Source organism: Galeopterus variegatus, unplaced genomic scaffold, assembly GCF_000696425.1.
Source record: "Galeopterus variegatus unplaced genomic scaffold, G_variegatus-3.0.2 Scaffold390, whole genome shotgun sequence".
In the NCBI taxonomy this organism is placed as follows: Eukaryota; Metazoa; Chordata; class Mammalia; order Dermoptera; family Cynocephalidae; genus Galeopterus; species Galeopterus variegatus.
This window is the reverse complement of record NW_007726501.1, coordinates 487,375-503,295: the sequence shown is the minus strand read 5'-3', so window position 1 is coordinate 503,295 and position 15,921 is coordinate 487,375. Positions and strand designations below refer to the sequence as shown.

The following is a 15,921-nucleotide window of genomic DNA, read 5'->3' as shown; positions in this document are numbered from 1 at the left end:
CGACCCCGCGCCGCTGCGAGGCGGCCCCAGCCACCCCGGGCGTCCCGGTAGGGGGCAGCGCCCCCGCGTGCCCGCTGCTCTTGGCCGACAAGAGCCCGCCGGGCCTGAAGGGCAAGGAGCCCGTGGTGTACCCCTGGATGAAGAAGATCCATGTCAGCGCCGGTACGTGGCGCCGCTGGGGAGGCGCGGGCGGGTGGGCTGGGGCTGGGCCCTGGTTGGAGGGTCGGGGCGGGGGTCAGGAGGGAGAGGCCCGGGGGAAGGGGACCTCGGTAGGGGAGCCCCCATCTGGCTTGGGCTGCAGTGGGATGTGGGTGCGTGAGCGCCAGCCAGCGCCTGATTCCAACGTGAGAACCCTTTTGTACCCGGGGTCCCTTTATCAGGAGATTTACGAGACGCCAAACCGTTAGGGCAGTAATTATAGCCCCCATAAATTTAATTGCCCTGGCAGAGGCTTCAGGCCATGTGTCTTTGAAGCTTTTCTTCAGCCCCAGTGCCCAGCGCCGTTCTTTATGGCTCTCGGGTGTTTCCCGTTGTCAATAGCCTGTGAAACATTTTCTTTGCCGTTTTTATGTATCTTGCGTGAACTTGGTGTCAGGTTATTATATAATGATGATGTCCGATTGCTCTTCCCCACCCCACCTTCTCTCTCCTCCTCCTTTCTCTCTCTTCCACTGCCTCTGTCTTGGCCTTCTCTTTCGGGGTTCTGGGCATTCAGTCAACCCCAGTTATAACGGAGGGGAGCCCAAGCGCTCTCGAACCGCCTACACCCGGCAGCAGGTCTTGGAGCTGGAGAAGGAGTTCCATTTTAACCGCTACCTGACCCGGCGGCGCCGCATCGAGATCGCCCACACTCTCTGCTTGTCTGAGCGCCAGGTCAAGATCTGGTTCCAGAACCGGAGGATGAAGTGGAAGAAAGATCACAAACTGCCCAATACCAAGATGCGGTCTTCCAACTCGGCCTCGGCCTCGGCCTCTGCTGGCCCGCCAGGGAAAGCACAAACTCAGAGTCCGCACCCCCATCCCCACCCCCACCCGGGCACTTCCACACCCGTTCCATCCTCCATATAATCTTCTAGAGACCTAGAGCAATTCCTAATCTCTTACCTGTTTTTTTCTTCTTTTCTCCTTCCCCTTTTCCCCCGCCCATTCATCCCCGTCTGGACCATAACAGACACCAAAACAAAACCCAACTTGGTGAAAAGGATAACCAAAAAGAAGACATTATCCCGGTAAGAGTGTGTGCTGGTTGCCACTCAAGAGAGGACAGTTGTCCAGGATGCTGGCTTGTAGAACAACCTGCTGGCCTGAACAAGGCTGCCAGGTTTAGATGCCTGAGAAGGACCACTTGGCATCAAATGCTTTTGAGATGGCTACAGTCAGCTGGACAGTCCATGCTGACTGGGGACATGTAATTGTACATTTGTTGCAAGCAAAAGAAAACAGACCCTTTTCCACATTCCTTATCTCCCCCTCCCCCATTAAGGCAGCTCATACAAGCTTATACTGAACTGAATAAATGAGTAGACATTGTGGACCTCACAAGATTATTTAATTCTCAAAATGTGTAGACCTTTATGGTAGGTGTGACATGTTTCCCTTCCTTGCATTTATTTAAGGTATTGTTATAATGATAATTGTTGTCTTATTCTGGGGCACGATCTTGGGGAAAAGGGGAGTACATTTAGACCTATGTGCAACTGTACAAATTGTGATCTGGCTATATAGAAAGCCATGTGATAAGAATAAACTTCATTTTAAAAAAACATTAAAAATTTAAGACACAGATTTGTGTTTCCTAAGTTTTTCATTAAAAAATCCGCAAAAGTTCTCTGGATTGAGATGCTTGACCTTGCATGTAAAAATCCTGTAGATGGCTTGAGTTGTGTTCACTTGGATTCTGACTGCTGACATAATTTGTATGAATGTGTGTGTGTGTGTGTGTGTTCGACTTGAGCTGAACTCTTGTCAAGCTTGACCCACTATGGAGAAGTTCCAAAGAGCAGGAAGGCTCTTGAGCTCTGAGAGGGCTCCTCTTCTTCCCAAACTTGGCCAGGCTTTCAGGCTTCAAGTCTCTGTAAGGCATAGAAACGTGTCCTTCCCTGCAATGAAAGCTGAAACCATGCGGTGCTGCAGGCCCAGGAGTTTCTGCAGCTGTTCTACACACTGAACTCTGAGCATACTTGGAAAGCAGTGGTCCCTTTGGTATTTATTGCACCTTCACACTTAATCTGCCTGTTTCTCTGGAGATAAAAAATAGTTTGTGCAAAGGGCTGAGATTGCTTTTTGTTTCTTGGCTGTTCTTAAGGTCCTCTTCACTAACTACCACTTGGGAATTTTTGTTTTCTTGCTTGCTCCTCCTTTTTGAAGGAAGAGCTTTCACAACATAGTGAATTTTCCCAATATACCCTCCAGAGTTTCTTCTGAAGAAAGAAAAAGCTTAATGACACACCAAAATGTACCCCCAAGTAAATCAGATCTGGGTGAGGTCACTGCTGAAGAAAGCCAAACTCTGAACTAGGGTCACTTTCCTCAAATGCTTTGGAATCTTTCTGCTCTATCCCAGAGATCAAGATCCAAAAGGTCAAAAATCAAAGCCCACGTTTCAATCTTTATAACCCTAATATTTGTTTACTGATTTTGACTTGGTGCTCACTGCAGGGGGACACACTGCAACAAGATAACAGAAAACCAATTCACACTAGCCAGAATATTAGAACTGTCTTTTAAACCTTATCTTTAAAAAAAAGGTACAGTTTTAGAGCTGACTGGTTAGCTCAGCTAGTTAGAATGCAGTGTTATAACATCAAGGTCAAGGGTGCAGATCACCGTAAGGGCTAGCTGCCCTCCACCCCACCCCCCAAAGTACAGTATTTAGGTCATATAGTAATTTTAGCAGAAATGGGAGGGGGTGTTCACCTACTACTACAAAGTCAAAGGAATTTTAAACACATTTTTCCATCAGAAAAAATTTTCCATGGCAAAACCCTTAGCAAGTGTCGGTGCTGGTACCCCTTTCACCTCTGCTACCCTGTGCATGATACAAGCAAGGATGATCAGTTCTCTACCTACAAACAGATTGGAGAGGAAAGTGAGCACCAGTCTCTGAGTGGCCAAGAAATTCAGGGGCAAATAGGCACACGCCTTCCCAAGTCAGGAAAAACCTAGCATAAAGTGCATTTTATAAGGTGCAAACGGGTGCCAGAGATTTCTGGAGGCAATGCAACTGCTGCTGAAACTTATTAACCCTCCCCCTACTACACGTACTTGTAAAACGAAATTAAATCACGCTGAAAATAGCAATTTTCCCAGGAATCATTAATCACCTCATACAATAAATACTTCTTTGTGATTCAACAGCAATTCTGAAAGGCATTCTCTGGGAAAAGTCTGTGGAGGAGAGAGGGATCTTCTTGCAAATAATGTGGTCTCAGGCAAAGATGCAGCATCTTGGCTGTCTGCTAAAAATAAAATGCCTAGGCTCATGGTGGAAATTGAGTGTGGAGCTGCACAACCTCAAATGGCAGATTATCATCATTTAAGGTAAATTCTTATATTTCTTCTTTGTGGGGAAGGAGGGGTATGGGGACATTCATTAGTTTCATGCTAGAGGCAGTTGTATGGCGGCAAAGTGGGTAACTTTCTTTCACTTGCTCATATCTAGAAAAAGGATGAGAGGATCAGGATAGTTTTTCTGATATTCCAGCATAAAATGGCATTTTTGTCCAAACTGTATTGATTATTAAGTTATTGGTGAGTTATACAAAACCAAAATTATCAAAAATAATACAGACGTTTGCATACTTTCTTCACAGTGTTTTGCCTGTTTCAGATTTGGCCTTTAAGGGAGCTTGTTATAACAGCTTAGAAAATCCCACTTTGTGTTTCAAAATCATGCATTGTCTGCCCTTTGCTAGGGCAACCATAAGAGTTCACCCAGAGGACAAATTTTCTATCTCATTAATTGTTTTTTTTTTTTTTAAAGCAAACTCTACTGGCCCCTCAAACCCTTGACCTTTAAAGACAGTATTTTGTGTAAGCTCGATAATTCTCCTACCAAAATGACCCTTACACATGCTCTCCTCTTCTCTCTCTCTTTCTCCCTCCCTCCCTCTAATACACACTCATCTGCTTTAGTCACAGAGCCAAGCTGTGCATGACTCCAGAGATAAAAGTTTTGTCAACATCTGAAATCAACCTAAATCGGATAGGAGACACTTTAATGGTCACAGTTTGAATTAAGTACTTAACACTCTCCCCCTTGAAGAAAAATGGCACTTTGCAGGCTTTCTTCCCTAGTTTTGCTGAAATCTACGATATACCCGGTGTTTTATTACAGCAGGAATTCAACTGTGACAGGCATAGTAGAGTACTTAATACCCAGGATGGAGCTCATGGGAAGATTACCTAGATATATGGTGGAGGGTGGGGCCCTCCTCACAGCATCACCGAAGACTTTATACCCAGCTGTCCCAGCATGCCCCATTTTCCCACCTCTCAGCCTTCTCCCCATAGGGGGGTTATCACCATCTTTCCTCTGTCTCCCTAATTTCCTAAGCTTCTAAACTGTGCTGCTCTTCTCATTGTTGTCTTCTCCCTAGCAATTCTATATCAGCAGCTCTAGAACAGAAGGAAAGAAAAGCCCCAAAGAATCAATGCAGCAAGCAGAAACTTAGGGCTTCCCATCAGAATGAGTGGGTTCTGTGCAGGCATTAGACCATTCTTGGCAATCCCTTGGACTCTGCATCCCTAGACACAGTCCTGTATTGAAGAATACAGGTTCACCTTTCCCAGCTGCTGCTCTTGTTGCCCCTTCTCTATATTATACACTGGCCCAAGAATAACTCTACTGAGTGTCTCAAAGAGTGTGGGCTGGAGACAATAAAAGGAAGAAGAGATGTGGGTTCTGTCTTCTTGATAGCATCAGGGAGGCTGCTGGATCTGTGGTAAAACCTTCTAGTCTGTAACTTCTGGCTTGGAACTTTGGCATTTCTTCTTCTGAAGGCACCAAACTTGGGGACCCCTTCCCCCCTTTCAGGACAGCCCCACTCTCTCTGGGATTGATTCCTGAGGCTGAAAGATTCCCAGATTGAAAGAATGTCCAAGGTGAAAGAGACCTGGAGGCCATTTTGTTTCAATCTTCTCAATTTCCAGATGAGGAAACTGAGGCACCTGAGTGACCCCCCACACACACACACACATAAAGTTCCTTGTGTTAATGAGTGTGTTGGTTGAATACAGCCTTTGGTCTCACCGTGGATAGGGTTAAGTGCATAGGCAGCTTTCCTCTGCAGAAGCTATTCTGCTGGAAATGGACATGTGCATCTTAACTTACACTTCACGCAGATGGCCACAAGTCTGTGCAGCTGGGAAAGAAGGGTGGGTTCTTGCCTGATGCACCATCAAAGCTGCCTGGGGAGATTTTGTAACCAAACCGCCCTAGTCATGGATCTCAGACAGGTAGGCTGACTACTGGATTCAGAAGAGGACGGATGTCAGGTACTTGGGAGAGCAGTGAGCTCCCCACAGTCCATGATGCTCCTAATCCCAGAATGACTAATTCCACTATGCTCACTCTGGTATTCGGATGGTGATGTCTTGCCCCAACCAGGACAAGGGCGAATGCTCTCTGGAGGCCCGGGGAACAAAAAAGCCAAACAAGGACCCTGGTTGCTGTTGATAAAGGTGTATAGCGCCTGTTGGAGGGAGATATTGAAATTGTAATCTTTGAAGTCACGTGACTCATTAAATAATTAATGCAGATTGTCAGGAATGGATCGGAGTCGTCAGGGCCTCAGTAGGAATGAATCTCTCAGAAGTGAGACTCCAACTTCCAATTTGATTTTTAAAAAACACGCACCCTCAGATATACCTTTAAAGGCATTTAACTCTTCCTGGAAGGCAGGAGAGAGCCCTACAGTGGGAAAGACTGGACCTGGCGGGCTCTCGTTGGGTCTTGGGACTTTTTCCCGCACGGTTTCTGCGAGTCCGCGGAGCGCTCCACGACCTCGGAAACGTGAGTTCGGGCTCGGGTTTTCTGCGGTCACGTCCTGGCTTTGGTGATGAAGTGGGACGGATGCGCAGACAGTTGGTAATGTTCTGATTCACGCTGGGGAAGGCTGCAGAGATACCACAGGACGGGCGCGCGGCTTTGTTCATAAATCACTCGCGCCGGGCAAGCGAGGGAGCGAGCGAGCGCCAAGAACGCGGAGACTGAGGCCACGGCGGCGGCGGCGGCGGCGGCCACTGCAGAGCGAGCGACCTGGGCAACATCTCTCTGTGACTCATTAGTCCGAACGATTTATGGGAAACAGGAGCCGTGACTATTAGGCTTGGGGATAAGGAAAGAACAACAACAATAATAACCATAATAATTACAATACTCCTAAGCGTCGCGTGGGGTGGTGGTGGTGGATGGCGGCGGAGCGGATCTCTCTGGGGCGAAGTTGAGTGGCAAAGTGCAGGATAGCCGAGCCCCACCTCACCCAGAGTCAGGCCAGGAGCCCCAAGGCCAGGGGGCACTTCCTATGGGGACATTGAGGGCGAATTTGAACAAGAGAAAGGAGCCCGGTGTGAACTCTGAGTCCCAAGTGCCTGGTGGAGAGTGGGGGCTGCGGGTCGAGTGGTGACAGAGGGCAGCTGCCAGTTTGCCACACCTTGTTCAGTGTGCTAGGGGCTTCCTAAGCCAGGGGTCAGGGGACCCGCCCGGTATTTGGTAGCCCCTCTTGACGCTATCAGCAGTATTGCATGGACGTGGGACAGACCACGGAGGGTTTGAGGCAGGCTGGAGTGTGGAGAGGTTACCTGGGTATTAGTAAAGGGGTGGCGGGGACAGGGTTAGGGCTGTAGATGCTAAGGGCCCCGCAGGGTCAGCGGGGTGGAGAACTCCAAGCCAAGGCGAGCACGGGGACGATTCTTTGCCCCTTCTCCAGCGTCTCCCGCTCCCAGAAAGTCGGCTGACGGCTCGATGACCATTTGCTGGTTAGAGAGCAAGAGACGGTTGCAAATGCTGTGAAGGATGAGATCGCAGCAGAATTAGGGCATCGCCGCTGAGCAAGGGAGAAAAGATCAGGACCCCTGACCGGGTATTGTCCAGCGACCGCGTCCTTCTCAGTCTCCAGCAGCCGTAGTTGGCCTGCTCTGAGGGACTGGGCGCTGCAGTAGTCCCGCCAGCCCACTAGACCAAGAAGTGACGCGCCCAGGGCTTGAATGAACCAGAAGACAAAAACTCCCAAGACTGCCTCCGGCCGGTGGACTGAGCCCGGGTCTCATTTCGCGCCAACAGAAATGAGCACTATTAGTGAGGTTTCAGAAGAGTCCGTGATTGAATGCTCCCAGACAAGGCTTCCCTTTGTTAGCAAAAGAAAATAAAGCATGCATTCGCATTCCCCATGTTAGGGTGCGTGAGGAGCTCTGTAAGCGGAGCCCTACCACCAGCAAAGCTTTTTCCATTTCCCTATCTTCCTCCGTCTGGTCCATTTTCTTTCCCCTCTTACCCCCCCCCCCAAAAAAAAAGAGAAGGAGAGAGTGTGGGTGCAGAGATGGAGTATGTATTATTTTTCAAAAATAAATCACCATCTTTGAGCCATTTGTAGACTGGAACATTTCGAGCAATGAGTGCGCCGCATGGACGAGTGCCCTGGCTACTCTTCCGTGTTCGCGTCACCCCCGGGGCCACCACCCTGGCGCCCGCGCAGGCCGCGCTTCTAACTCCAGTCCTCCAACTGCCTTCCTTCGCAGCCACCGTTCACCCTCTGCTGTTTATTTGTCCTCAGAGCGTCTGGACACCGGACAAGGCGATTTTCTTTCCCCCCTTTCCCCCCCCCCCAAAAAAAAAAGAGAAGGAGAGAGTGTGGGTGCAGAGATGGAGTATGTATTATTTTTCAAAAATAAATCACCATCTTTGAGCCATTTGTAGACTGGAACATTTCGAGCAATGAGTGCGCCGCATGGACGAGTGCCCTGGCTACTCTTCCGTGTTCGCGTCACCCCCGGGGCCACCACCCTGGCGCCCGCGCAGGCCGCGCTTCTAACTCCAGTCCTCCAACTGCCTTCCTTCGCAGCCACCGTTCACCCTCTGCTGTTTATTTGTCCTCAGAGCGTCTGGACACCGGACAAGGCGATTCCCTGAGCGCTTGGAGTTGGAGGCAATTCCTGGTTCAGATTTAAACGTCTTTCGAGGTAAGCGCTGCGCCAAACTCTTCGCTGCGCGCCCCCCGCGTTGCACCGGACGGTTGGGAGTTTACTTCCTGGCTCCTGGCAACTGCAGTCGGTTGAAAGCGGTACTGGTCAATATTTAACTTCGGAAGAGTTTTGGAGCAGGATTCCCTTCAGCTGCACGCCCTGCGAATGCAGGGCTTCAGGCAGACAAATAGTCTGCCCCGGAGCCGGTGCTAGGCGGGACGAGCGGTTGCAGAAGCCAGAGATGGGTGGGAGAGTCAGAGGGGTGTGCTTGTTTCTTCCTGCAAGCCCCAACAAGCCACTGCACGGAACAGCAGGGCGAAAGCAAGCAGAGGCCACGGGAGCGCGGCCGCTGAGTGGGCCGCTCTCCTTGTCAACTGAGGCCACTGCAGAGGCCATGAGTTCGGAAATTGTCACCAGTCCCAGCTCTCGGCTGAGGAAACTTGCGTCACAGCCTTGCAGTTAATCGGATCCTTTTGCTTTTCCTCGACACGAGAGAAGTTGCTGCATTTGGAACGTTTAGGCCTTTGCAGGCAGCGGGTCTTCGTTTCTTCACGAGGGCTGATCCGCGGTTCTTGCTATAGGAAAAGCACGGGTCTCGGCGTTTTCTTTTCCTATTTGGAACAAGGGAAAACTCTTTAAAATTCTTTTCAAGTTCTGGCTTAATTTGTTCTCTTAGTTTGGGATGCAGGGAGGTAATTACTGTGGTTTATTACCTTGTAAAAGATCCATAAATTACGTGCCTATTTGGGGGAGGGGCTGCTGGAATAGCTTGCGGAAGCTTGGTGTGAACGAATGAATTTGCCTTGTTCTTTCAGGAATTACTTCTTTTTAAAAAGTTTTAAGGTTTTGTTTTCTATTCTGTAGGCCTGGGTCTTCTCTAAAATTTGTTCCCCAAATAGGTGTCAGTTGTTAACGTTAACATACTATTCAGTGGTGCTCTAAGTCTGATATAGGTAGTAAACAGAGTAAGAGTGAGGATGGGTTACTTTCTCAGCTACTGTATGTTTATATCAAATATAGACTGAACATTTCAGGAATTTGCAACTCAGTGTGTGTATATGATTTGCATCTCTGCAAACAACAAAACAATTGCATGTATAAATAGTTGCAGGAGTTTAGGGACACGTGTATAACACGATATACATATCCACATGTGTCCAGAGAACTTGGACCCCGTTTGTACTGCAGTTGCACCCCCAAAAAAATCTCATGTTAAATTATGAACTGTCATCTACATACACATACACACACATACATACAAAGTGGGCTAAGAGAGCCTTACCTGATGCTGAGTAGAAGAAACACTTGAGTTGACGAAGGGACAAAAATGTTAAGTGTATTTTTGATAGAGAATCAGATTGCAGTGTTTGAGTACAGATATATCTAATCTGCCAACAGCCTTGCAAATATTGACTAATGTCCTGTATCCTTGTTCTGCTCCTTCCAAGCCAACTTTCCCACTATTTTGGCTCTGGTGGCCGGACCATAGCATGGGTTCTCAGCCCTGGCCAGGTTGGGGGCTGGTGGTGTGAGTGGAGGAGGATTGGCAGCTGGGTTTTTTAAAGGTCCATAGCTTTGCCCCAGGAAAGTGGATTTTAGAGTGGCGAAGGAGGACTCTCAGCTGCTGGTTCCCTGAGTGGGTTGCCCAGGCCAACATTTCTTAGGGAAGCCATTTTCCCCTCAAAAGTTAAATTTGCTTTGGCTTCTTCAGATTTCCCCATTCTTATCCCATCAAATCACCCATCCCACCCCAACTAGTTAATGTTAATTGTTAAACAGCAGTTGGAGCATTAACTGGGATGTTAACAGTGTGGAGGCTCCTGGCTAGAGCTGAGATGCCTCTGGGCCTTGCTGGCATTAAGGCATTTCTCTGAAGCAATACCAAGGACTTCTCCCATTGATGTATGGCCTCAAGAGTTTCAATTTGCTCAAGACTGTTCTGAGAGTTCTGAAGGGGGCCCCTTCTCATCTTTGAATTGATGCTTATGCAGAAACTTTGTATGTGTGCATGGCGGAGGGGAGGGGATTTGCCAGCAACTCAGCAATACTTCCAGGTCCTTTTCTAGGGTATCTGGAGAGCTCAGAATGATTGGGGGGGGGAGAGAGTTTAAGGGGACAGAGGGCAATGTGGATGACCAGACTGAGTCCTTGGGGTACAGGAGAATGCTTTTTGAAAACCAGCCTTTGGTCCTGTCCCCCATCCCCCAAACCTGGAAGAGGAAGTTTTTCACCTTGGGTTCTCCAGCTTGTGATCTAGGTTGGAGCCAGGAAAGTTCACATAAAGGTCCTCTCCCAGCTATACCACAGACAGAACCTTATTGGAATACCACCACCAGCTTAGGCCAAAGCTTGTTTCCAAGGGGTTAGGTCTCCCCTCTTATTACCTTCTGACTTGGACACTCCTATGACCAGGCCCCCTTACTAAGGGCCTAACAATTCTTATCAGGCCCCTTCCCTTCCCCTGCAGAGTAGGAAGGAAGGGGAGGAATCATGCACAGCCTCTTGCAGCTGCTACCAAGTGAGTACTCACACTTAGGCATAACCATCCAAAGACCCACACTCTAGGAACAAAAGGATATGGTGTGAGGAGCTCACCAACCTCAGAGTACTCTCAAAGTTCAGAAAAAAAGACCAGAAAAGAGGAACTTTTTAGCAAACTCCTGAAAAGGTGAAGTGTTGAAATCAGCAAGCAATGTCACCAAGCAGAAGGTAGGAGCTGGGGTGGAAACTGGGGGGCGGGGGGGGGTAGTTTATTTGTTTCAGCCAGATTCTTCCTGAGCAGAGCTGGTGGTAGATATGGAGTTGTCTTAGGGGAAGGCAGAAAGACCCCCCTACAGAAAGGGTCCCAGGTCTTCTTGCAGATTAACTCAGGGGATGCCAATGAATGTTGGTTCTTTTTTTCTTCTTTTGCAGAGACAATTAGATCATTTCCCCTTACATTTTTCATTTCTAGAAACCTATAATTTCATGTATCACTCAGCTATGCACTGAGGAAATGTGTAAATGCAGATGTGGCCAGAGCACTAGGTCTCTCCAGATTTTGCAAAACCCTGACCAACCATTCTGCAGCCAAGCACATTTTTCCTAGTGGGCTCACATTGAACAAAACCAACTGGACTTGAAGCAGATGCTTTAATCTTTTGTCAGGTAATTATGAGCCTTTTTGGTTTCTCCAGTGGCTGTGGTGTATGGTGTGGGTGTTAGCAAGCTCCATACAATGGCAGGCCATGAGGAAGTCTGCTGACCAGGCCAGTCATTTTTGAGCCTGGCCCTTGCCTTTTGATGTGCTGGCCTGTTGGCCAGAGGAGACTGGAGTGCTTGGGTGTCCTGGATTCAGCTTGTGCTTGGGTTGGAGGTCTTAAGGAAAGTTAAGTGGACTCTAAGAATATGGATAGCATTGCTGTTCCCTTGTATTTGGAGTGTATGTAAAGAAATGTAAGTGGAGATGAACAGCCTTGTGTGGTATGCATGTGGGGAGGGATGGCCCCTAGCATCCTACTGCCTAGACAAAACTCTTACTGACTGGTGGTTAAAGTCCCCCACCTCTCCTCCCCCAAAACTAAATGTTCTGCTTGGAAACCTAGTTCCTTCAGTGATTCCCTATTTCAAATAAAAAGATTTAAGTTGACGTATGACCACGTGAGCACATAATACAGCACATTATTGTGGCATTCGGAGCGGAGACCCAGGCAGGCTTTGCCTGTGATTACGTTTTCTAGATTCTCTACAGAGCGAGAGCTTTCCCCCACCCCCACGTACCCACCTCCTCCTTCTCCTTCCCCTTCTCCGGAGAGCACTCTCGGAGCGAGTTGCAGTTTTCAGCACTCATGGAGCGGTTCTGGGCGAGCTAGCTGATGGGATCTGAGGCCACAACAGGAGGATGGAATTTATTTTAAGGTATTTCCACTGATTGTTCATATCTAGAGTGAGTTATGGCTGTGAGAGACAAAGGTCAGGCAAGGGGACCCTGGCTTATGGATAGGACCTTCAGCTTCTTTCTTCCTTTGTTTCTGTTTTAGAACCGAAACCATTTGAAGGATTCCCAGTAGTGCCTTAGACTCTGAATTTAATTCCCGGGGAAGTGTTGACAGTGTTAAAGAGGGGATATTTGGGGGCTAGTAGGTGGGCTCTGTGGCCTCCAGCACCAGGATGGCTTTGTTCACTGCAGCAGGGCAGAGATGAAGTCCTGGGAGCTGAACCTAAGGCAGAGGGAGAATCCTGAAGCGCTGTCTTGGTTCCAATCGAGGTGGCCCAAGCACTGAGGCCGCCTGGAGGGGTGGGGGCTGGGTGGGTGAGCAGGGGTATCTCTCTGGGGTTGGTGGCATTTGCCTGCGAGGTATGGAGGGTTAGGACTGACCTGGGCTGTCTGAGCAGTTGGAAGAGGGAAATAGATGAGTGAAGTGTGCAGATGCGCTGCCATTTTATTGATGATGTTTCCGGCGACTTTGTTCAGTGCAGGGCATGTTTCTCCACAGCCCAACCCAAGGATCCTGACCTGGAGGGTGCCCCATTGTTTCCCCCAAGCACCGTCTACCCAGGGAGAGATGGAGAAAGCTTAGATCTAGGCAAGGCTTGGCAGGGGGCAGGGGTGTGCGTGTGAGAGCTAACATTTGGGAAACAGAGGAAGGAGAGAGCAGGGGCTGGATTTGGGCTTCATCTGTGTGCTTGGTCTGGGTGCTCCCTGTCCACCTTTAGCCGGCATAGAGAGTTTGAGAACTGCACAATGCGGCCCTGGGTTGGAGGAAGGTCCATAGGCAGAGTCCTCAGGAAGCAGAAGCGGACATCTCTCTGGCTTTGGAGCCCCAGAAATGGAGCTGCAGCCAGAATGGAGACAAATGAGAGTTAAACTATGTGCTTCCAAATCATGGGGAAGGCCTGACCTACTTGGGCTTTGGGGACCCTGCATCCTGAGAAGGGTGGAAACTCCCTGGAAAGGTAGAGGAAACTCTGCTTTCCTCTCTGCTCCTTGGAGCAGGGAAAGAGATGCCTATCAGGAGTCAGTAATTGGATTTGCCCCTTTTACTTTTGTTTGTTTGTTTGTTTGTTTAAATCTTAGTTCTTTCTGTACTTGAAAAATCAAATCAGGCTTCCCCTGCTTGAGTGGGATTTACTTCCCAGGAATGGAAGGGCCGCTTCTGCCCTCCCCCATGCCGGCCTTGGCGGTAACCGTGTTTAACTGAGCTGCTTCAAGTGCTCTAAAACACCCCTTGGAAATAAAATGTAAGTTTTAATTGCTGTTCAATTACTTGTCAGCATTTCATATGATTTATGACCCAGTTCTGGTGCATTTTTGACCCAGTTAAAGACTCATAAATAATATAACTTCGCTAGAAAGAATGAGAGAGGGAATAGAGGTTTGTTAGAGGCATCTTTTTATTGTTGCTTCAGTGCCAGCAAGCAGAATAAATACCTAACGATGAACTCTCTAGCTGGTTCTGCATAAAAGCGTGCACAGTGAGAAGCCAATAGCCACATTTATAGAGCACTGGTTCGTTTTTTTCTCCCAGGAAAGAGCTAAAGCCACTCCGTTATAGCTAAACTATTAGCTATTAAAAAGGCTGGTCCCCCTGTCTTCAAAATGCCAGCCTCACCCCCACAGGCAAGTATATTTCATCAATAATTTTCCTTCCCATTCAGGGATTTCGATGCCTCTTCTTGCCAACAATTATTTCTCACCTTTCTCCCTGGCTGCATAGACAGCCTCAGAGTCGCCCGAGGCCCTCTCAGATGTGTTCAGGACACCCCTTGAATGGTAGAAAGGCACCACGGGCGCCTTTGCTGCTCCGAGTATTCTTCTAGTGCTGAGAAAACGTTTTCTTCTGGTCCCCTGGATGAGACATCATCGGGAACCACGGAAATTTGAGGGAATTGGAGGAGCCACGGGAGTCCTCTCAGCAAAGAAAAGCTTGATGGTTTTGGCGGAGTCCAGTGCACTGCTGCAGGATTTGCCTAGAAAGGGCATAGTGGCGCGACGGGTAATTTCTGGAGGTAGAAATCAACAAGCAATATTCTCTCTTAAAAAACAATAACAAACCAACAAACAAAACCTTCTGCTATTATAAATTATTTTTTAATCATCTCTCCTGCGTTTTCTCCAAAGCCAGTCCTTTGAATTTCAGAGGCGTGAGGCCGAGGCACCTACAATCTTGCGTGCCAGGACGCCAGACCCTAGTGTTGAGGTCGGAGACCCACTTCTGCCCGCTGGAGCCCTAGTTGGGGGCAGGTGGATGCCCTGGCCTAATCTAAGCTCCCGCAGCTCCTCAGGTCCAGTCGCCGCGTTTTGCCGGGCGAGATCTTGGCGCTGGTGGAAAGGTATGCGCTCCGGCCGCCGCAGCCCTGGCTCAGGCGCCCTCGGCCAAGCGCGTCCCCTCGCCGAGCAGGTTCTCACGGAGAACTGGTCCTCGCTGGCTTAGCTGGGAAGGCGGTGAAGAGTAGCGTCAGCAGTTTGGAGGAGAAAGTGCGGGTTGATTATTGACCCACGCCTTCTTTCTTCAAATGCCACATCCGACCCGGCAGGTTTGAAGAGAAAATGCCGCGGAGCGGATTTTTGCGGCCGGCTCTCACCTCCTACGCGGCCCAGCCTGGCCTCCCTTTCAAGTTGCGCTGCCGCAATATGCCATAAGGAGCAAGTGTTTGCTGTTTTGTGCTCTGTTTACAGCTTTGGGGCGCCGAGTCATAAATCTTGCCCAGCCATAAATGACAAAAACCATTGGTATGCATGAGGCCACCCTGGCCGGGAGTGCGTTTTGATTTCTCTCCTTTCCCCTGGCTTTGTTTTTGCTCTAAGGTGACACTTTGGCTCCCTGACAGTTTAAACATACTACTTATATTTTTAACACCTTCCTTTGAGAAGGACCCGCGGTTGACGCCTTGAAATTGCACGAAAGCTCCATTTCTCTCTCTTTGCCACACTCATACCCTTGCAGAGTTTGCTTCTGAACCCGGGGAGCTGAGGCAGGCTTTGGGAGGAAGACCACCCTTTTAAAAGTTGTGGCAATATTACCAGGCAAACCAGGGCCTTTCCTAAGCTCAGCTCAGCGTCACCCCATCCCACTAATTAGGAAAAAAAAATCATGCATGTTGGTTTGTGTTGGGGTCAGAACTTTATCTGACTTCCCTGTGGGTGAGCTGTGTGTCTGTACTGTGAAATGGGCTCACAAGAGCTAGAGACCCAGGTCTCTAGGCACCCTCGTGTGTACCCGAGCCCAAAGCATCCCATTTTATTGCCGGGGCAAATGTGCCTCTCTCCCCACGCCTCCCTCCTGGTTGCCACGATTTCAACGGTCTCTGCCTAGGAATATAACCAAGGACAGCCCAGTTGTCTCTTGGGGAAGTCTCTGGAAAAAGGCCTTTTCCCATCCCCCCATCCCCAATTGGCTTTAGGGTGCCTGGATTGGGGGTGGCAGGTGAAGTAAACGGCCTAAAGACTGGGGAACTCACTTCTTGTTTTCCTTCCCCTTGCTCCCCAACTCGAAATGTCCAGGACAGAGGGTTACAAGGGTTCTCAAACGGATTCCTAAAAAATAAAGCCCGGCAAGAGTGCCCCTTTGTGAGAGCCGTTTGTCCTCATTAGCATAATTTTCCTGGACTTTCGTGACGCCTAGGAGCGAGGGGAGGGAGGGCGCTGGGGGTGGGGGGTGGCTGCCCTCCTCCCGCCACCGCCGTCGCCGAGCTCCCCCTCTCGCTCCTGTCCCTCCCCTCGCCTCAGCCCCATCCCCCACGCCGGCCCTCGCTTCCCCG

General features: G+C 49.2%; 1 protein-coding gene across 1 annotated transcript in view; it reads left to right on the top strand.

Annotated features, from left to right (window-relative positions):
- The window catches only part of HOXA4 (homeobox A4), a 2,696-nt gene extending 933 nt beyond the window's left edge, over positions 1 to 1,763 (top strand). Inside the window, exons 2-3 of the mRNA XM_008568253.1 lie at positions 5 to 162; positions 716 to 1,763. Coding sequence (XP_008566475.1) covers positions 5 to 162; positions 716 to 1,068 — 511 coding nt within the window. The 3' untranslated portion in view covers positions 1,069 to 1,763. The remainder of the gene's footprint in view (positions 1 to 4; positions 163 to 715) is intronic.
- Positions 1,764 to 15,921: the final 14,158 nt, after the last annotated feature.